This window comes from Micrasema longulum, unplaced genomic scaffold (assembly GCF_059751315.1).
Source record: "Micrasema longulum isolate JH-2025_06_02 unplaced genomic scaffold, ASM5975131v1 h1tg001955l, whole genome shotgun sequence".
Lineage (NCBI taxonomy): Eukaryota > Metazoa > Arthropoda > Insecta > Trichoptera > Brachycentridae > Micrasema > Micrasema longulum.
Window position 1 is genome coordinate 125,163 of NW_028279129.1, and position 24,715 is coordinate 149,877.

At 31.8% G+C, this 24,715-nt stretch overlaps 1 protein-coding gene across 1 annotated transcript in view; it reads left to right on the plus strand.

The window, feature by feature from the left end:
* LOC148273421 (protein Skeletor, isoforms B/C-like) overlaps positions 1-24,715 on the plus strand; it is an 80,990-nt gene that overhangs the window by 28,158 nt on the left and 28,117 nt on the right. Inside the window, 2 exon segments of the mRNA XM_088238724.1 lie at positions 14,317-14,535; positions 16,186-16,386. Of these exon segments, the coding sequence (XP_088094850.1) occupies positions 14,317-14,535; positions 16,186-16,386 (420 nt within the window).

The window sequence follows — 24,715 nt, forward strand, 5'->3', positions numbered from 1 at the left end:
GAATTAATTTAAAATATAGATTGACTTAAATATCGCCTGTTTGATAACCCAAATTTCTTTAATAAAACAGTATCATAAAACAGAAATACCTAGATACAATTAAAATTTTAGTGAATTAATTTAAAATATAGATTGACTTAAATATCGCCTGTTTGATAACCCAAATTTCTTTAATTCATCTTTGATTCTTTGTTGGATCCTCTTTGTTGGATTTGGTCATGCCATGTCTTTCTCGGTCTTCCTCTATTTCTGCATCCATCAACATTTTTTTTTCGATAAAAAGCAATATTTGCGTTCTTATGATTTACCCAAATATTTCATTTTTAGGGCCATTTTCAACGAGTTGTAAATAACTCACTATTAGAAAATGGAAATAAAGTTGGAGTATAGGGGATTCGAACCACGGACCATTGGTCCGTGAGTCCGAGGCACTAGCCTCAGGACCACAACCCGATTCGCATTTTAAATATTCTTAGCCGTTCTTTCGCTGTCCATTCGTTCTACATGTCCAAACCAGCGCAGAGATCCTTTCTTCTAATGTATTATCTTTATAGAATAATTCATTGTAATGTTGATTCTACATTATGTTTAGAGAATGTACCCCTGAGTCGGCGATCGAGATCGTACACAACATTTTATCTTCCAACCTTGAATAATAATATGGCGCACTTTAATGCATTATCACGTATGCTTATTTATTTATTTTATTAGGTATACAAACAGTATGTACACAAATATTGGCAATTTCTTTGTATATTAGTATAGGACACTCATGCACACACCAAAAACATTGTTTACACTTAATATAATATAATTTATAAATTATGTTCAATATAATTAATGTAAAAGAAACGAAATGAAAAAATATGTATGTGATAATAAAGTTAAATATCTGTGGTTACGCGTGAATGTTTACTGCCATTTATATGTTTTGGTTGTCGGCTTTTCCTTGAGAAGTAGGAACCTGAGCAGCCTGGCAGTACCTACCGCATTGCAACAGTTCACAAATTCCATTTTCAAATAAAACGGACAGCTGTATTTTTCCTTCAAACAAATTATGTCTTTCTGTGATCCGCACTATAAACTAACAACAACAAATAATATTCGTACCGCTATCTTGCTATAGGAAGTTACCGCTTAAGTGTCAGCATTAATATCATCACCGCAACCAATATCTAATCCTAATACACCAAACAGAATAAGAAAGAACTTGACATCCGCATCATTCCCGCATTAATATCTGGTGGAGCAAGGGGGAACACTTTAACACAGGTGAGTCGATTTCCATTGCATATTAAGTGGCAGAAAACGTTCTTAGTAACGTGTGTGTTGGCTGACCTTGTTGGACCATCTTGGATCTGTTCATGCGCTCTCTAAGCTATCGAGGAATTTAACTTTTGCGCCTCTCTCTTGCGTCACCATTCTGCTTCTTTCAAAATTTTTATAATTTTTGACCTAAATTTACATACATTGTCATAAAAAATATTAGCCTCGGTAAATATATTGTTATATTGGTCGCATATCCTAGGTATTGTAGATTGTTTCAAATAGTTCGTTGACGCGTTTTCTGTGTAAAACAGAAGATTTTGTCTTGTCGGTCTAGATGGGACACGGAATGGAAGTCTTTCAAGTAGGTTAGGAGAATCAATTTTATTATTTATTAATTTGAATAAAAATAACTGGTCTAACATTATTTTTCGATTTTTAAGAGAGTTTATTCCATGGTACTGCTTACTTTCAGCATGGTTAGAGAAGTTAATGTTTAACCGGTAGTCGACCTGCTTAAAAAAAATCGTTGGACCCTTTCTAGTCTATTGATACTTACATTATAGTAAGTTGACCAAATAGGAGTACAGTATTCTAGCTGGGGGCGAACAAACGTTTTGTAGAGTTTTTCATATGTATCTGCATGTTTAAATGGTTTCAATACTCGCATAATATGTCCGACCATTGTATATGTTTGTTTCAGGACTGATTCAATATGAATATTAAACATTAGTTTCGCATCAATAATAACACCAAAGTCGCGAATTTGACTATCTGTTATGGAGATTGGGGTACCATTGAAAGAGTAAGGAAAGCTGATCGTCGTTTGTTTGCGCGAAATACAAAATGAATGACATTTACTAATATTTACTTTGAGTAAATTTTGATTACAATACTGAAAAAATGTGTCGAGACCTTCTTGCATTTTTGCACAGTCAGTGTGAGATAAATCTCATTAAAATGCAGTCGTAAATTTTCATGTCATCAGCAAAAGAGATGAGTTTACAATATTTAAAACATTTGTTTATGTTATAAGTATATGCATTAAATAGTAGAGGGCCTAGTTATGGTATGGTATGTTAACACTTTGTATCCCGGAGCCGTGTAAACACGTGATTATATAACCACGCGCTGTGTCCCGGTCTCGTGTTTTCACGTGGTTTACCAGCTGTCCAAAAAAGTGCATTTTATTAACATCTAGTGACTTTTATTAGTACTTTTTCGCTGTTGGTAAACTACCTTGAGGTGATTTTCACAAAAATGGCGCTTTATAAATAATCCAACCATAACAATACGTAAAAACTGGGACACAACGCGTGGTTATTGTAATCACGTGTTTACGCTTAGGGATACAAAGCACAAAAAAAGGAGTGAGACTCTGTATATGTGCAAACATTGCATTGTGGCTTTCCATAAAGGCCAATGTTGGCAAAACTATCATACAAAAATGAATTATTGTTTCAATTGATTTAACCAAGTATTTTCATAATTATGACACTTTTAAGAAGCCCTGCACAATGCACAAAATTTCACAAAAATGGGCCGGGCACAGGGTACATTCTATGTGTATTCGGCCGTTGCTTAAGGTTAAGATTATATAATAATGTAGAAAGTAATGCTGATATTAATATCTTTAACGCTTCATTAAATAACTACAGGAAACCTGTAACGCAATTTATAAAATCAAATGATCACTTATCTTAGTTAGGTAAAATGATTTGTAATATCCTGTTAGTATAATTTACTACCATAACTTTCATAAAAATTCTTCAATACGTGTGAACTTCTCCTATTTTATTTTTTTTTTATTTATTTTATTATTTACATACAATATTACATTTTAGTTATTTTAAAACATTTTTGAAATATTTTTTTTTTTTTACAGGACTCACCAAGCCAATGAATATGGCTTGTCGGTAAAGATCCTTTACAGTTAATCATATGATAGTCCTACATGGTTGTATAATAATAATTACTACTAACTTAAATATAGGGAGCGAAAAAAAGTACGTGTAATTTATGCTTTCAAAAAAATATTTAGAAGATGTAAAAAAAGCAAAAAATAAGTGAATGATAACGCAATTTTAAGATAAAAAATAAATAAATACAGAACCGGAGTACCAAAATTTAAAACAGAAGTGTGTACATATTTAATAGGCACAAAGCATTTTATTAAAAACATTATTTATTAACAAATCCATATCTATGTCTATATCTATCTCTATATCTATATCTCAGTCTATATCTATATCACATCCTCATCCATATCCATACATATATATACCCGTACATGCACACATACATATCCATACATACATATATACACATACATACATATGAACATACATATACACACATAAACATCCATGAGAATATTACTTAGTTTCGAGTAGTCCTAAACAGCTTAACCGATTTACGTGCGGTTTTCAGCGAAATATAGATCTTTGCGCTGCGCGTGTTCGTAGATATTAAAATTTTCAATCGAATTTGTAAAATAAGGTTAGAAGCATAATTTTTTTTCATCAAACTACCAGGGTTGCATTCGACGAGAATGCATATACAAAAAAAATGAAAGGATGTTGTTTTTTTGTGTTTGAAAAAAAGATTGTTTTTAAATGTTTACAAACAACATTTGCTTCTTATGGATCCCAATCAGATTCTTTCCTTACATTTCTTATAAGTTCTTTTATCCATTTTATTATTTTTAGTGGATTTTTGGTAATACTAAAATAATATCAACTGATATTAAATACATTTTAGAAATTCGTATTCATGAATAAAGTGCACCCCTGTTGGTGATAAGAGCCGAGTTTGACATTTTCAAAAATATTTTTTTTTTGATAATGAATTATTTTATGTTGTTTAGGTACCTACTTAAATTCAATATTTGAACATTAATAATTTTTAGTTTTGGAATTTAATCATAAACAAGTACCTAGGTACCTACTTATCAATGAAAAGTCTTTTTTTAAGGTAATAGCAGGCAAGCCAACATTCGGGCAGGAAAATGTTTGTCGGGTCCGCTAGTATTAGTATAATATAATTAAGTATTATACTAACTCTTTTTTATTTGTGCATGTTGTGTTCACCTATAATCATATTCATCATAATCATTCCCTTTCCGCACCTAATGGTGCATAGGGCACTGGATTGGTACACCAATCGCTGCATATCACGATCAATTTTGTTAGGTGAAGGTAGGGTGATTACGTAAGTCTTACGCTTCAGATACCAGTCCAGGGACTATGAAATATTCTGGTGTGAAAACACCCTTTTAAATAAATATTTCATATCAACCATGTCGGGAATAAAACCGACATAAGAAATCATAGTACTGATAAACAAATAGCCTTGTAGAGACTATTAACAAATTAAGAAAAACCACCGAACTTCCACATTACTCTTTTCCTCAATTTTGTGATTCTGGATTACCTTCTTTCGGCACAAAGTTGCCTAGGCTACCAGATTACAGAGAGCTTCCTCGGCCAGCTTTTTTTTATTTAACTTTTTGTTCACAATGTTATTTTTACATTGGCGGGCTTATTGCCAAACGGCAATTTATCCAACCAACCAATAAAATAAAAGTTTAATTTTTATATTTCAAGTTACAGAACATATTCAATAGAAAAAAAATATTAAAAAGCTAAAGAAATATAAAAATAGAAATAAACGTATTTGTTTATAAATTACCTTGAATCAAAACTATAACTCAACGGGAAAAAGGAAAAAAGAAGAAAGAGGAAAACGGAAAGGAGGAGAGATTAAGGAAGAGTAAGGAGATGTTTCTTCAGACGTGATTTAAACAGAGATAATGTAGTAACATCTTTGATGGTGTTTTTCGTTTGGCTAGTAGCAATTTTTCCTTGTATGTTGGCCCCGCCAAGGGTGGCAAGCCTTTCAAGTCGTTAAATCGGTGAATATAAAAAAAAAATGTTTTTAGTAAATTTAAAAATATTTACGTAGAATTATTCTGGTACAGTTCGTATATTGTATGAAAATGTTCCTTTTGTACCGGGAAACGCGTCCGAGAGAGAGGGATGCTGAACCTCACCCCGCCTGCCAATCGATCGCCAGTTCTGCGCATGTGTTGTCCCTTTCTCACACCACCGCTTTTCCACTTGTCAATACTGCCATCTCCCTCTGGCGTAGATGCGTGTGTCGTTGTCTCTTTCTCGTCTGCAGTTAGTTTCGTATTTTCGTCCCGCTCGCGCCCGCGCTACGCGCGTCGGCTCGTCCCGCTCTGCGGTCGGTCCAACTCTACGGAAAACTTTATTTGCGTAGAGACGTTTATTAAGGTCCGTGTACACCACGTAACGTAAGACTAAAAAACAGAATATGAAAAATACTAAATTTTTCAAAAAAAATGTTTCCGAATGTAAATCACTTTCTTAAAAAGTGGTTTAACACAGCAATGGTACCTGAAGCGTAAGACTGATCATGTCACCATCCATGTAAAAAAAAATATTTGGACAAATTTGTTGCAACAGAGAGGGAAAACATTTTTGTGAAGGGAATATGGAAGTCTAGGTATTTACAGGGCTTGTGATCATTCATTGTGTCATTGTGTGTTTTTTTAGTTTTTAAAGAAATGTTTGCGTTCTTACGATTTACGAAAATATTTCATTTTGAGGGCCATTTTCAACGAGTTGTAAATAACTCACTACTAGAAAGTTATTCGTTTTATTTTACTTATTTATTTGTTTTATTTTATTTTTTACATTTTACATACATTTTTGTATACTTTGCTTAGCTAACAAGGGTATATACCTCGTTCCAAGCTAGGCAACTACATTTTAATGCTTAAAAATAATTTACAAGTTAATAGAAAGAACAGACAAATAAAATATAAACTTAATAGTATACACATATTGATACATACACATACATATACGTATACATACGCATATACATAAGCATATATATATACATACATACATAAATCCATGCGGATACACATACATACATAAAATAAACAAAATTTAAGGGATATTTTGTACTTTTTTCAAAATTCTTTATTTTTATATATTTTTTAAAATATCTTGTAAGAATCTTTGAATTGGTCCGCGGCATAGTTTGAGTTTAAGTTATTAGTTATAAGTTAAGTGGCCACTTCACACACTGTAACATTCACCACACTGCTTATGTTTAAACATTCGCATTTCGTCAACTCTTCCATCTGCTGACTTTTGTGAAGTAAAAGAGCGGAAACCTGTATTATGAGGGTGAGATTCATCCGACCGAAGCAATTCACCTACTAGGCAACGCCTGAAAACTATTTTCCATTTTTTATACTTCTTCTTTTACCAGGTAGTTAATTCAACAATGTTTTGAGTGTGTCCAAATGCTTGCAGATTTCCTCCCTAGGGAGTTATTTAGATCTGAATTTGTTTTCTCCGTTGCACGCCATGCACCACTGCGTGTGAATAGAGAAAATCTTTACATTCGTTAATTCTATGTCCGCTCCCAAGTTGAAGCACATGGTGTCCACAAATACTTTCCATGCCTTTTTGTCGGCAGCCAGCTCATGTGCATCCTCCCAAGTCAGGTTTGCGTCCCGTATCTCTTACATAAACTAGCGATGAACAGTTAGCAGTCCAGGATGTCAAGAACCTGTTGCTTTGTAAATTAGACAGTCAGAAAACTCAGACAACTCAGAAAATCGCCTCCGCTTATTAACTGTTTTTATAGAAAACTCATTGAAAACTTTTATGCTAAAAATAAACGCCAATTTTTTTATTTTTTTTTACATTATAATTTGATAAATAGACGATGTTTTAGTTAAAAAATAATGTGTGTTTAATTCAAACTGCTTATACTCAAAATAAGTGTCTGCTATTAGTTTTCTTCAAAAACCAACTAAAACGCAGTAAACCTTATGAAAAACTGCATTTTAAGCTGTAGTAATGACTTAAATTATTAAATAATAAAGTTGACTCTTTTAACCTAATCTCCAAAATTAATCTTAATGTCTATCGTTCTTGCTCTAACTAAAGTGTTTTTTTTTCATCTATTGATATATTTTACATGCCCCTTAATTTATTTTAAAATAAATTAAGACTTATTATTTCTGGCTGTGATACGATCCCACTTACTATTTAATGATGCACACACCTGAACACTTTCTCCCACACTAATACACATAAACACACGTCTACACTTACTCTCATACAAATACACATAAACACATCCTTTTGTTGTTAATAATATGTATGATTTTTATTTAGAAACTTTGCTGGTCTGTCTTTAAACAGTATTTTAAAAAATGTTATCATGTCATTGTCGACTGTTTCTTTCCTTAAAATAAATAAATAAAATTGACCAAAATAAGCTGTTTTGCAGAATTAACTTTTAATAAAGCATTTTTACTAGTTTTGGGGCAATTGAATGCTTGATTTGTTGCAATAATTGGATGGGGAGGAGCCTATAATAATCATATTAAGACTTTAGAAATCGTTCAAAAACTAATTATTAAAATCACACTTCACAAAAATTCTATTTTTCCCTTCAACCAATTATTTCAGGAAGCTGAACTTTTGAAGCTACGAGATATCTATTACCAGTAATGTCTAAAGTGCAAAAATGCAAGAAGATCTCGACAAACTTTTTCAGTAATGTAATCAAAATTTACTGAAATTGAATATTAGTAAATGTCGTTCATTTTGTATTTCGCGCAAACAAACGACGATCAGCTTTCCTAACTCTTTCAATAATACCCCGATCTCTATAACAGATAGTCAAATTCGCGACTTAGGTGTTATTATTTATACGAAACTAATTTTTAATATTCATATTGAATCAGTACTGAAAAAACATATAAAATGGTCAGACTTATTATGCGGGTATTGAAACCATTTAAACATGCAGAGACATATGAAAAACTCTACAAAACATTTGTTCGTCCCCAGGTAGAATACTGTACTCTATTTGGTCAACTTACTATAATGTAAGTATTCATAGACTAGAAAGGGTCAACAACCGGTTAAACATTAACTTCTCTAACCATGCTGAAAGTATGCAGTACCGTGGAATAAACTCTCTTAGAAATCGAAGAATAATGTTATACCAGTTATTTTTATTCAAATTAATAAATAATAAAATTGATTCTCTTAACGTACTTGAAAGATTTCCATTCCGTGTGCCATCTAGACCGACAAGACAAAATCTTCTGTTTTACACAGAAAACGCGTCAGCAAACTATTTGAAACAATCTACAATACCTAGAATATGCGACCAATATAACAATATATTTACCGAGGCTGATATTTTTTGTGACAATGTATGTAAATTTAGGTAAAAAATTGTAGAAATTTTAAAAGAAGCAGATATTTAACTTTATTATTACATACATATATTTTCATTTCGTTTCTTTTACATTTATTATATTGAACATAATTTAAATTCTTTTATTAAGTGTAAACAATTTTTTTGGTATGTGCATGAGTTTCTTACACTAATATACAAAGAAATTGCCAATATTTGTGTACACACTGTTTGTTTACCTAGTAAAATAAATAAATAAAATATGCGCCAACATTTGTTTCCTAAACATTTTTATAGATCTAGTCAAAGATTAAAAAGTTTACATGAAATCCCTCATTGTAAATCCAGACTCGGGCAAAGACACTCATTTTGCATAGCTCCAAAGCTGTTTAATGCATTTATTATGGACAATGCTAGATATTAATTATTTGAATATATTTCGATTTAATTTTTTGTTGAAATTATAGATTAAAAAAAAAACAATTTAAATAACTTCTTTTTTACTATAATATATAATTAATTTAACTAAAACTTTATCATTTTTAGTGACAAAAAATTGTGTTCTTATATCACTACTCATTTTTTAACTAATTAATATCTAATGTATTCTTTCAGTATCCTTTATTTCAATTCAAAATAATACGTATACCTACACACAGGTCATGCCTTTGTGGGTTTTTTTTCGTGTTAATGTTATAGTTTTTTGTATTTGTAAGTAATGTATACCTTTTGTAAAATGGAAAAAAATATATAATAAAAAAAAAATATTTTTTTAAAATTGTGATTGATGAAATTGATGCCAATTTTTTTATTAATACATTTCATAAAAGGTACATTTTTTTTTTCTATACAGATCTACTCTAACACATCTAGTAAATGTTTTCACTGTAACTCTCCAAAAAAAGAGACTAACTCTTGTGCTTGGAGAGTGACTTACACTGTTGTAGTTGTTTATTTATAAGAGTTTATATAATTTTGAATTTACGAGTAAATGAGAAAAAAACAAAAACATAGGATATATAAAGAAAAACAGAAAATAATAATACATTCATACTAATTAAAATTTAATGCAGTTTTTACACTTGTTTAAAAAATTTGAAATTGGAAGACTTTTTTGATGTTTTTTTTAATGACTTATATGATACGTTTTTTTTCTATAATTAACCATCATCATCAAAGTCTTACAATCAGCATTAAAAATAATGACGTTTTTATTAATATCTTTGTTTTAAAAGTGTTTTGCGTTTTCCTCGAAAGTGGATTTTTCGAGTTACGGCGGTTTAAGGATTGCGCGGCAGACTAGGTTCCCACAGAGCTATTCTATATTATTTCTCTGGCACCCCCGCCCCCCCATTGTGGAAGCTATGAATACGTCCGTCAGCACCAGGACTCCATTGTGAACTGTGGATAAATTGACGTTTTGAAACTTTCCAATCCATGGCTTTATTTTTAGGATTCATGTGAGGTTTTCAAGTGTCGCTTTGGATATTGGCAGATAGGTAGCGATCGGTCTGAGAACAGAAAGCCCGCTTTATATTTGAAGAGAAATTTAAAAATTTGGTTGACAGACATTGGAAGTAAGGAATCGGAGAATTTATTGAAGATAGTAATCTAAATGTTATGCTATCCCATTGAATCATATATAAATTTATTGTATTTTCGCATGTGCATATATATTGTGTATGAATGTGTGTATATATATGTATGTATATGTGTGTATATATGTATGTGTGTATATGTATGTACGAAGTATGTATGCTTTATATTTATGTATTTAATTGTATTTTTACATTAAATGTAAACGTAATTTTTTTTTCTTCTCTTTTCTTCTCTTTTGTTTTTTTTTATTTTTTTTTCTTCAATATTGTTTTTTATCTATAGGAAAAATATTCGTAAACCATATTTGCCGCAACAAATCGGTTTCTTAGAACAGGCATTTGCCCATATAGGAACCGATTGCAACATTAGGCGTATTAATATTTCTGGCTTGCCGACCCTTCATATACTGAGCCTACTCCTAGTACTAGCAGAATTTGCCAGAGTGTTTTTTGTGCCATTTTATAACATTGTATGTATAAACTAATAAATAAATAAATAATAAAAAATAAATAAATATGGGCCAGAAACTGAACGAGAAATTTTATTAACATAACCACAGTAGAACTCCGTTCATCCGAACTCTAGTCATCCGGAGTGCTGCCAGGAAATAAAAAAATAAAGGTTTTTACTATTAACATATTACAACAGAGATAAACAACATTTAAGATAAGATAATATAGAAGTCTAGGCATCTACAGGGCTTATGACCTGTCAATGGCTGGTTTATGTGGCCACTTTACACACTGTGTAACATTCACCATTCTGCCCATATTTAAACCAGCCATTGACAGTTCATAAGCCCTGTAGATGCCTAGACTTCTATATTATCTTATCTTAAATGTTGTTTATCTCTGTTGTAATATGTTAATATAAACAGCTCCCCGGGGAGTTGAATCCAGTCCTTGTCTACAAAAATTTGGACAAACTCAAAATATTGTTGAAAAGTTTTTACTTTTAATTTAGTTGTGCGATTTTCCTGGAAATGTTCAAATCTTGTGTGACTATGATGATGTAACACGAGTCTACATAGCATACAAGACTTGATTTATCTCAAGTCTTTTACCTTATGTTGATATTATCTTCTTCTTTATATATATATATAATTCCTCTGTACGTGTGATGTCACTGAACTCCTCCTAAACGACTTAACCGATTTACGTGCGGTTTTCAGAGAAATATAGACCTTTGCGCTGTGCGTGTTCGTATATATTAAAATCTTCAATCTAACATTTTAAAAAAGATGTAAGGAGCATAAATGCTTTATTCTTCGATCTACCAGGGTTGCATTCGAGGAGAATGCATTTAAAAAAATAGACAGATGTTGTTTTTTTGTGCATAAAAAAAGTTTGTTTTGATTATTTACAAACAGCATTTGTTTTAACCCCAAAAATTTAGTCCGCGTTCCTTATTTCATTAACATTAAAAATAGTTCTCGTTTATATTTTAAATAGGGTTCTGTGATAAAAAGTGCCCACTTCAAAGCGATTATAAACTCCAAAGCAAAAAATTCTCTCTTGAACATGATTTTTATATGACTGACAATTACCAAGACAGTATGCTTAACGATCGACTGTATTTATCTACTGAGCGATTACATGGCTGGCTCCTTTAACGCCTCGATACGTACACTCAGAAAGAGAGTAAAACAGATGGAAAAAATATAATAACATTTTTTTAAGTGGCAACATTCTAACACCTAGATACTCTTATATTTGAATAGGGCAGAATTTAGCGGCATTTTTTTTTTGCATTTAGACGTTCGTTTTCCAAACTGACAGTTATGTCGGAATCCAATTCTACTTGAAAATTTACTGATTTTTCTCTCATATTTAAATAGGCTTTTAAGAAATAAATTGTCAACATTAGAACGATTAAAAATGGGAATAAATGGTAATTAGAGGAAAAACTGTTCGGTGGAACAAAATTTTTGTCACTTTTAATGTGTAGATCTGTGTATCGAGGGGTACTAGACCCGTCGGTGTAAACTGATGTACCTACTTGACTTTTAAAACTTTTTGACAATTGACGGTGGGGGGATCGGTAGTCTATCTTCGTAATCGGTCGGGAGAATTTTATCTTCAACTATGACGTCATACTGAAGCTACGTCATTTAAGTGCCTAGATATGTGTACTGTGACGTACGCTTCCCCTTGTTTCACATCGATGTACCTACCCAAAACTTAAAGGTGTTGGTAGTGTATCTTTGTAATCGCTCGAGTTAATTTATCTTCAACTTTACCGTCATGGTGAAGGTATGACGTCCTTATCTCCCCATAATAATCAAGGCCCTGGTCGATTAATTGCTCGAACAATTCTAAGGAGTAATTATCTTCATAATAGGCGATATAGGCGATTGTTTTAATAACTCTAAATACATTATGTATGCAGACGACATGAAGGTATACTTAAGTATTGAAAATACTAATGACTGTCATAAAATGCAGGAGGACCTCACTAGACTCTCGGTTTATTGTATAAATAATAAACTATCGCTTAACCCTGAAAAATGCCTAAAAATAACATTCAAAATAAAGACCCGTGCCATCGATTTTAATTACAAATTAAATAATACAAATATTAAATCTGTCGAAACAGTCCGTGATTTAGGTATCCTCTTAGATGAAAAATTAACTTTTAATCGTCACATCGATGGTATTACTGAAAAATCTTTTAGAACACTAGGATTTATACTACGCACAGGCAAACCGTTTCAAAATACCGATTCTCTAAAAAAATTATATTTTTCTTATGTTCGTAGTTTACTAGAATTTTCTTCACCTGTCTGGTCTCCTTATTATAAAATTCATTCCTGCAAAATTGAAAGAATTCAAAAAATGTTTATAAAAAACTTAAACCGTAGATTACATCTCAATTTTCCAGATTATCGCCAAGCGTGCGTTTTTCATAATATCCAAACTCTCGCTGATAGACGAACCACAGCTGATATAGTGTTACTCACCAACATAATATCGGATAAAATAGATTCCCCCGAATTGGTTAACCGCATTCATCTTAAGGTACCACAGAGACAAACGCGTTATACACAACTTTTCCACATACCTAAATGCAGAACAAATTCGTCAAAAAACGCTACGATTAACCGTATTATGGATACGTATAACAGGAAATTTAACGAAATAGATATATTTACCAAAAATATTAAATTTATCAAAACTGCCATAGGTAATAAATTGTCTTTGTCCGCATCCTCCTCTCCGTTGCTCTCTATCCCTGAACATATATAAGTTTTATAGTGAGAAGATCTTTTAATATAATTATGTATCCCCGTACTGCGGGCCAACTGTTTGTGACACCTGATTTTTATAATCCGAATCATTTCTATTAAACTTATATGTTAATCTTATTTATATATTATGTAGGTGCATATAATATGCATTTGTGTGTTCGTTTTGAATCAACGTTCGCGTATTGTCAAACCTTATTTTATTGTTGTCATTATTTCGTATTTACTGCATTTTGTGGTTACCTACTGTATTGTATAGGACTCGTCGCACATTATTCATTCGATGTGTATCAGATTAATTTAAAAAATAAAATGCTTTTTTTTTTTCAGAATACGGTTTTGAAATTTAACATACTTAAAAAAAATATAAAAAAAAACAATTTATATCATTTCGTCATTTGAATTTTAACAAAAAGGTTTCTAACTTTTTACTAAGCTCTTTATTGTACCATTTTTAATACAATTTACAAGTTTTAAGCAAATATATTATTTTCATACTTACGCACCCATACACACGCACCCTCTCCCTCTTTCATTCCCACACGCACATGTATCCTCTCCCTCATTCATTCACGCATACACACATTCACATACACATGAATACAAAGTCACACAAATACAATTACTAAACTTCTTTTCTTATATATTATGTGTCATTATATTTGCAGTGGATTTTTTTAATTGGCTTTAGTATTGTTAAGATTTTTCTAATTATTTTGTTTATGTAATAGCTGTAAAAATCCCAAATAAAATGAAATAAAAATAAAATAAATAAATAAAATAATGGACACAGCCTCTTGCTCTGTGAGATGGGTTTCTGCTCTGTGTCATCTTTTCTATATTCCAAATATTAAAACTAATTTACGTTCAGCATTTTTTATTTCTTTTTTGAAAATGCGTGAAGAGTGTTTCATCAGCCTGATGGAGTATTTTTTATTTATTTCCAGGTTGACTTTGGCGAGGTGTTCATCCCCCCCGGCCTCGACCCGCCGCGCGCGCGCGTGCTGCCCGAACTGAAGCGCCTCGCGCACGGACTGCGCTCGGGCAACGTCAGCGTTCTGGACGCGCGCACTTTTTACATCCCCAATTTGCACTACGACGGCGCGGGGCCCGACGCCTACTTCTGGGTCGGCACGGGCAGTGAGCCCAACCCCTACGGGATCAAGGTAAATTATCATGGAGAAGAGTCACACAGTAGAACTACGCAAATAAGAAATGTATTTATTTATTTATTAACGGTTCTAAGAACCTTTAAAAAAAATATCATCGCAGATTCAATATATATTAATTTAATTTTAAAAAAATAATACTTTTTTTCAGAACGAGGTTTTGAAATTTACCATGCTTTTTAAAAATACAATCATAACATTACTTGACTAAAATATTTTTGAAAAAGGTTTAAGTTTTTTTTTTTTAATTTTATTTATTAGTTTATACATACAATGTTATAAAATGGCACAAAAAACACTCTGGCAAATTCTGCTAGTACTAGGAGTAGGCTCAGTATATGAAGGGTCGGCAAGCCAGAAATATTAATACGCCTAATGTTGCAATCGGTTCCTATATGGGCAAATGCCTGTTCTAAGAAACCGATTTGTTGCGGCAAATATGGTTTACGAATATTTTTCCTATAAATAAAAAACAATATTGAAGAAAAAAAAAAAAAAAAAAACAAAAGAGAAGAAAAGAGAAGAAAAAAAAATACGTTTACATTAAATGTAAAAATACAATTAAATACATAAATATAAAGCATACATACTTCGTACATACATATACACATACATACATATATACACACATATACATACATATATATACACACATTCATACACAATATATATGCACATGCGAAAATACAATAAATTTATATATGATTCAATGGGATAGCATAATATTTAGATTACTATCTTCAATAAATTCTCCGATTCCTTACTTCCAATGTCTGTCAACCAAATTTTTAAATTTCTCTTCAAAACTGATGGTTTATCAGTTTGTAAGTGAAAATTATCGATGGAAGTTCATTGTAATTTATTATAGAAAAAAAAGACGAGTTATACTTTACCCTTTGTTTTTCAGAAATCGTAATTTATAGAAAACAAACTCACAGAGGATGGAACAGTAAAAATTATATTTATACAATACTTAAACTCATTAACAAATCATAATATCAACTCATTAGTTAACCAGAAACTCTTTGTTAATGATCCTTAAGACAAAAATAATTTAATTTAATTTACTTTCATATAATTTTGAATTCTTTATCTTTAAGCTAGGGTTTCCTAGGACAGCGGTGCTTGTATCTTAAATATTTTTTATTTTCTTTTTTATTTCATTAAAAAAAATACTATATAATCTTTTACATAAGATTTTATTTTCTCTTTCTTATGTTACACAAAATATGTTAAGTGTCTATTTATTATAGGAGCAAAAATTCATTAAAATTTTCTTGTATACCCACGAACAGGCCATGCCTTTGTAGGATTTTTGTTTACTATTAATATGTATTTCATTGCTATGTAATTTTCTTTTATTTTTTATACTTTGTTTTACCTCCTATGTAAATTGTAAAAAAACAAAAAAAAGTGGCTGTCCACCGCATCACTGTTAACTACGGCCGTTAAGATACGGGCACCGCTGTCCTAGGAAACCCTAGCTGTACCTCTGTTTTGTATAAATACATTGAAAAGAAACGGTAGGGACACACCAATGGTGGATATCTATAGTGTGCGAAAAAATATTTCTCCAGTGCCAAAATCCAGGAATACATTTGTATAAAAAAGTCATTCCACGCATCCTCATCTCTTTTTGTTTTCAAGGTTCCCAATGAGATGGGTTCGCTGGAGCCCTTGCGAGGTTACCAGGGGGAGGATATAGAGCTGCAGCTGCCCGGGAACCTGACCGCCCACGAGATAGACTGGCTGGCCGTGTGGTGCGTCCAATACCGCCACAACTTCGGCCATGTGGTCATACCCAAGGATTTGGACGTCCCTCCAGCACTGGGACAAACTAAAATCACGGTAAATCAAGTTAGGAGACGATGACTATCGTACAAATACCTAATTTGTACATTTTTTCTTCTTCTCTAGCCTTCCTCTTACCACTCTCCGAACCATCAGCATCCAACGTCAGTTACCTGGATAATATCGTCGGTCCATATCTTTGGTGGCCTTCCGACCTTATTTTATTTGCCCAGAGCCTGCACTTGGATATGATGGTGTGCCCCTGTCTAGCAATATGTCCTGCTCAACTTTGGTTTTGCCACAAGGCTTATGACATCAGCTACTTTAGTTTTCCATCTAATCTTTTCATTTCTCACACCACGCATCTGTCGTTCCATGAAACGTTGTGGGCATTAAAAAATCTAGACACTCTTTACTGTTAATGTTGTCGTCTCTAGACCATATGTTACTATCGATAATATGCACGTGTCAAAGATCTTTCTATTAAAAAAAATGGGAATATCTTTGTTTTAAAAAATCTGCTCTAATTTGCTGAAAGCAAACCCAATCCTATTACTTAATTAAAATGCTAACTTCATCTGTGTCACTTTTGGAATTCCTCGGGGTTCTAACTTAGGCCCTCTTCTTTATTTATGAATTTATTCACCTCTTTTAATTAACTTTGTTATTTTTTATGATTAAATACGTGTGGATGTCGCATTTTATCAAAAATATTCTGCCAGAAGACATAAACGATGTTGAAGATGCCTGTGGGGAGGATGATTGGTCCATTGAAGAGCATACCGAGAGATGTGGATAAAGAGAGGATTAAGAGTTTTATGCTCTACCTGTTTAATGTATAGTAATGTGTTATTAAGTTGTCCTATTTTTTTATTGTTTTTCTAGGCTACATGTTTTTACCTCTATACCCATGTGAATAAAAAATACTCATATGTGCATTGTAATAAACAGGTGTGCTGTAATGTACATGTACACGTAATTGAGGGTATTCTAATACCCTAAGCAAACTTAGAAATCTTCACCAAAAACGGAAGATAAGTTATAGATGCCAAAATGAACTATACATAAAACTTACCTACCTAAATAATAGCGTAATTAAAAACCGTCTCTAAGTCTTGGAAAAATAGATTTCAATCATACTACTTGACGCCTCAAACTAAGCATTCTCCATTGAGTTAGTGAAGCATAATTAGAAAACTCACAATTCTTTTTTCTAAGTTTTTCAATGGATGTTTCTAAGTTTGCTTTTACCCTCAATTCCTTAATAAATAAACAATCAGCAAACATATATTAATAGGCTTTGCGACAACTATCTACAAGTAGTTAAGATAGGCTTATCGTCTCCAAGTATAACAAAATCTCATTTATTAAAATTCATTAATTTTTTCGTCTTTTTGACTATTTCATCTATCAAATTAGCATTTTGACATGACTTCAATCTTGCGATTGTGACAAATAATTATACAAATGCAAAAACATTGCAAAAATCAAACAATTTGGTTTTACACGGTAATTTTTTTTTTTTTTTTTTAAAGAAAAATAAATATTTGCGTTTTTATGATTTACCCAAATATTTCTTTTTGAGGGCCATTTTCAACGAGTTGTAAATAACTCACTATTAGAAAATGGGAATCGAGTTGGGGTAGAGTGGGATTCGAACCACAGGCCTTTGGTCCGTGAGTCCGAGACACTAGCCACAGGACCACAACCCGATTTGTAATCCAAAACTTTACCTTATCCAACATACTTTATTTTTTAAAATCCAATAGCTCCAGTTTAATATTTATGTATTTGTTTAGAAAAAAAAAAAGTATTTTAACTATAATTATTTACCAAATGTAAAGAATAAAAGAAGGATTTGTTTTATTTTTTTGTTTAAATAATATAATTATACATTTTCACATTTTTTTTTTAAATTTCAATTTTTACATTTTTACTTAAACTAAAATCCTACCAAGCCACTTTCTGAAGCTTGTTGGTGGAGATTATATTTATACTAACTTATGTAATATTATTTACATTTATAAAAACAATGAATAACATATATAAATTAACAGCCGGAAAGATCAGAATATACATGTACATACAAATAATAATAAATAAATGTATTTCTCAAATACAATAAAATATATGAAAAATTAAAATATTTACACATAAGCTACTATTCATTTATAAACTTTTGATCGATTAGCCACTCTCTTATTTTGCTCTTGTTACAATGTGAGTTAAATTTAAGTTCTTTCGGCAATAAATTAAAAATGCTAGGTACTAAATATTTGAGAGTTCAATTAACATACTTATTACATACTTTTGGTACTACCAAACCATCATTATACGTAAAGCGTGTATTATGGTTATGTTTGAGAGAAATTTTAAATGTATTACTATTCAATTGTTCTAAAATGATGCAAAGCCACAATAATCCTCGAACAGGCAGAGTTTTGATTGTTCTGTACAGGAGATCATTATTACTTCTTTGTTCGTAAATCTCCGCTGGTACAATTCTCTTAACTATAGAGTACTGTAGACCCTGGATCTTTTTAATATTAGATTTAGTCGAATGTCCCCACGACTTTATACCATATCTTTTTATTGATTCCACTAAAGAAAAATAAATCATTTTTAGAGTGATATTAGGTAAAATAAAATATAACTTATAAAAAGTACTCACAAGAGTCCGCAATCGATCACAAAGTTTAAAAATATGACGATCCCATTTTAAATTATCTATAAAAATACCCAAATACTTATCCCACCAATTAATATTAATTTACTTTGAATCTCACTCTTTTTGTGTAAAACCGTTTTTACTAAAAATTGTTACAGAATTGATCTACTAACACAAAAATAATTTTCATTTCTAACAACTTGATTGCATGAGGCTAAATAAAATTGTCCTTTCAGGTGAGAAAAATTCCACAAAACTCTTCGAGACGAAAATATGTAGCTGCTGGAAAACCTATTGTCAGAAATAGGAAACGCAAACAAAATTTACGACAGTATCCGAGACGTGAATTTAGACAAACTACTTGGGATATATTTAGATTTTAATATAATTTTTTATAACAGAAATTACATTAGCTGCCGCCATAGAATTAAGAATATTCCAGAAACCGCATACGAGAATCAAACAGAAGGCGACTAAAGTACTCATAAATAAGTAGTTTTACGTTTAGATCCATTAGTTTCTTTGTAGACGTCGCTCAGTATGCAACTCCTGATTTGAATTCAGCTATGTCGTGCTGTGTCCTTTTAAAGTGTAGAAATACTGCTAGGATCTTAAAGAATCAGGATGGGATCACATTTCATGTGTAATTCGCGCATGAATGTGTAAGTAGCAAATACATCGCTTAAAAAAAATATTTTTTCATCTGTCAGATTGTCGAAGAAAACAAAATGAACATTTCGTTAGTGTTGCCAGGGTGGTAAATTTTTTTACCCTACTTTGCTCATCTAATGAGAGAACTAATGCAATTCGGACCTTGGATTAAACAACGCCGTGGTGGACATTTGACGGACATTATCTTTAAAACATCAAATATTATTTAACAAGATATAAAAATATCAGTTTTATGTCAAATATAATTTGTTTTATATTTTAAATTCAAAGTTCATTAATTCAATTACTCTTATTAAATGACCCTTTACTTATCTACTCTGTTGTGTCAATCAATATTTCCGCGTGCACAATAAAATTTTAGAGAAATTAACAGATTGCTTTTTTTTACCTTACATTTGTATTATGATTATATTTTTTCCCATCGTTCAACATTACGCGGTGACGTCACGAATTCGCGCGACGAAAGTAGGGCATAGTGGGGGGATTATTGGACACAGTCCAATGTATTCAAATATGATTCTACGATCCTTCTGGACTATTCTTAATTCTATGGCTACAATCCGAATTTCAAAACTTCAAGTAATGAGTAATTTAAAATTAAAATGTCTTTAATGAATAGAAAATAATTAACTATCCTACATATTTCCTAATTTTTGTAAAGTCAAAGAGCTGAAACCTATATTTATGGGGGTGAGATTTATCTGACAAGAGAGATAGAAGTGAAGAAATATGGATGTTATAACAAAGGCGAAATAGTGAATAAAACATAGTGTGTAAACTGGATACTCAAACTGGCCAGTGAGAACTCATAAGTCCTATAATACCTAGGCATTCATATTCCCTTTTCCAAAATGTTCTTCATCTCTGTTGTAATATGTTAAACAAACAATATTGTATGCTACATAAAAAAAGCTTTAAAACTTTGGAACAAATAAACTTTTTTTTTGTAACATAGAGATTTATTTTTCTTTAACTTTTTCCTTGTGAATAAAATATCTTTCTAATTCAATCCTAAAAAAACTTGAATCGATTTGAAAAATAATTACAATTTACCTTTCGATTTAAGTGTTATCATTATATATATATATATAATTCTTCTGTACGTGTGATGTCACTGAACTCCTCCGAAGCCGCTTAAACGATCTATGTGCGGTTTTCAGCGAAATGTAGATCTTTGCGTTGCGCGTGTTCGTAAATATTAAAATTTTCTTTCGAATCTAAAAAAAATGTTAGAAGCATAATTCTTTCTTTAATACTACCAGGGTTGCATTCGACGAGAATGCATTTACAAAAACAACGGAAGGATGTTGTTTTTTTGTGTTTAAAAAAAGTTTATTTTTGAATGTTTACAAACAACATTCGCTTTTTATAAATCCCAATCAGATTCTTTTTTTACATTCCTTATAATTTCTACCCATTTATTTGTTTACTTTTTGGTAACACTAAAATAATATTAACTGACATTCAATATATTTTCGAACATCGCATTCATGAATAAAGTGCACCCATGTTGGTGAGAAGAGCCGAGTTTGACATTTGACAAAAGAATTCTCTATTTGAAAATAAATTATTTTATATTTTGGAACTCAACCATAAACAAATACCCAGGTACCTACTTATCAAAGAAAAATCTTTTCCAAGCTAATAGCAGGCAAGCCAACATTCAGGCAGGACAACGTCTGTCGGGTCCACTAGTGTTACATAAATTCAAGAAATTATTTCAAGCCAATCCTTTTTAGCGGAAAGCACAATGCGGAATTTTAAAAACATGTCTAATTTGCCTTCTTGCTTCATTTTCTTTGCTGTTTATCCTTTTTTTATCCAAACATAAGAAAATATTAGTGTACACAATTACGTATAATTAAATAGACACGTTTACAAGCGAAAATAAATAGCATTGGATTATTTTTCGTGCTTTCATTCTCTAACGGGCTTTCAATCCGATCCGACGTGAATTTAACACTAGATCGGAAAATCCCTTTGCACCGCGTTTTGGGGAACGTCCGCCTGACAGGCAGATACCACAGTTTTACAAGGTTTTCTTCTCAAATTCGCATTTTTTCCTTTACTCTACCTTCCAAGGTGTTGAAAATGCTTACATAACATATTATTATCCGACAAATAATTGAAATTTGTTAGAAAAATCAATGGATTGTACAAGAGTAGTTATTAATAATTATACGCGGTGATTTAACATCGTGTTACCACTAGTAAAAGACGGAATATTCTAAAGTTCAGACATTTAAAAAAAATAACATGGAAACATACTGTTTAATAATTCTTTTTCCATAATTTATGCGGATAAACATATAATTTAGCCCTGTTATAGCAAAATAAATTTAAAATCACAAATAGGCCGCTCGTGCTACGCGCGTGCATTCCCCGTTACTGTCATCAACCGACTGAAGACTGAATCTGTTTTAGACAACACCCGCCGCAGAACAGCGTCTCTGTCTTCCTTGTTATGACTTCTATCTTTGTGCTCTCTCTTGTATAAGGTATACGTATAAATGTGTTGCTGAATTAGCGGACATTCATTCTTCGCGTAGCAAGGATAAATATTTTTCTATTAACATTTAGCATAAGTATACAAATTTTACTTTCCAAATCGGGTGTGAAAATGTCCATTTCAAGATTACAAAAAATACGAATTCATCATTTTAAAAAATAAGAGAGATACAGTCAAACTTGGTTATTACGAGGAAGATGGGACCGCTCGTTATAAGCGTTACTCTTATGCCAGAGAAAGGTTTTTTTTTATACAATCGCTATCGCACATTGTCACTAAGTAAACAAGTAAAAACATATGTGTACATATAACTCATACATATTTTTTTTACAGGGGTTAGGTTTTAACTGATCTGGTCTAGAACTCATTTGATATCGCCCACTTATAATGTTTATTGTGTATTGGAATAAGCCTAGAACATTAAAAAATCTAAAAAAAACCGGTAAAAACCCCCGAAACAAGCATGTCATTCATAAACTACAAAAGCAACTGTAAATTGAAATAATGTGCCGAACCGGCACTTACTAAGTTCACAAAGCTTGGATTTTTTAAAAACCACGTGTGTTCATTTTTCAATATTGTCGGTGAAAAATCCAATTAGGTATTTAGACACATACATGGCTATCATAAACATAATCCGATCATAACGTTCGGCGATATTTATCATTTACGTTAGCCGACCGTTTAGATTTTATTACTTAGATTCTTATTTCGAGAATGATGTTTTCAACAATCGAAGATTTTTCGACAATATTTTTGTTCGGTATGTCCTCGTTATAACAGTGAATAATGAAGAATTCCACTGTTTTCTAATTTATTTATTTTCTATTAGCGTACTATTTTACTAAGCAAAAATAATTTATTTTAAAATTTTTGTGCGCTCTTTACAAAGGTATGATTTTTTAAAGTTACATTTATCAAATACCGCGCCAAATGACTGTAATCAGTGTGTCACTTTTCAGTAGTGACGCCATGAAACGGTTAGCGTTCTTACTTTCACTGACCGCGGTAAGTTGTATTTCTCCAGCCAATAACAAAACTGACAAGAATCTATGGAATATTACTTTATTTAGTTGATCGTAATTTGCCATGTTATGGTTGTTTTTACGAACGTTTCGATTTAGAAAAACCTAGAAATCTGACGTAATCTCTGGTTGAAATGTCAACAAAGTATTATTTGCCGGATTTCTATATTCTTGTTTTCTATGGTCAAAACGTTTCTTACAAGGTGCGGGGGCTTTAAAGCGGAAACCGGAAATACTACACGTAGATATAAGGAGTGACGTCATTATTTACGATTTTAAAATGAATGCTATTTTTAATTTTTTTTATTTATTTTTGCGTGCGTTTTTGAGATATTTCATCCTACTCCAATTTTTTTAAATATTCACGGGTACACGAAAACATTTTTAAAATGTAATTCCGGGTTGGGCTGGAATTCCTCGTTGCATGGAGAAAACCATGAGCTAAATAAAATGTCAACTAATGTTCGAGATCTCGCTATTTCCGTGATCGTTTTATAACTCGGTTATCCGAGTTCGACTATCAAGTCTTGTGTCCTCTGTCGACTAGTGTGACATCACAGCCACAAAAGAGTTAAGAATGATCTATTGACTGGCTATTCTGTTGACCAGAAGAACTTAAGTCATTTTAAAATAGTCTGTTTTTATCAAAACGTATTTTTATTCATTTTTGAGAAACTTCGCCGTACAATAAAATGCTCTAATTTTTACCGTGTCTACGAAAACATTTTTTATATCCTATTTCCTAGAGTAATGAACTTCCTCATTAAATGATAAATAATGTTTCTAACTGAATACTCATTTGAAGTGTTATGTTTCGATATGTCTGTCCTCTTGGATTCAGCCCCCCTGGTGGTACAACCCGGTAAGAAAATAATTATTCTCACAAACACTTCTACCGCACCTGTAGAGATTGTTGCAAATCATTTTTTATTAGAAAATCATCTATTTGTTATAATTAATTTGTAGTTATATTTCACAGCACTTCTGCACTATCAAATTTATTGTATTTAGTAAATATACAGTATTAAAAAAAACTTACCGTTATTTTTCAGACCATAGACGATAAGACGCATTTTTTTACTCTGAAAATTATTATTCCAAACGGTCTCGCACACGTACAAAACACTTTTATCCATCGTATACACGAGATAAAAGTGTTTTCTGCGGCCGCGAGAGCGGTTCAGAATAAAACCGCAGGTCTAGATCAGTTAAAGATCCCTTCTTTAAAAAATAAATTATTCTATCAGCATAAGTCATATACATTGGCGGCCTCCGTGGTGTAGTGGTCAAGACGCTTGACTCACACACGAAAGGTTTTGGGTTCGATTCCCAGTGATAACACAAAAATTAAAATGTGATTTTTCTCAAGCCTGGGTGTTCTGTGGCGTAATTCACCACTGTAATTGGGCCTCCTGGCCTGTTGTGGTGCAAAAATAAATAAATAAATAAAATAAATATGTTTATCTTGTAAGTTTTTTTTTTCATGGTTATGTCATACCATATTCATATGCT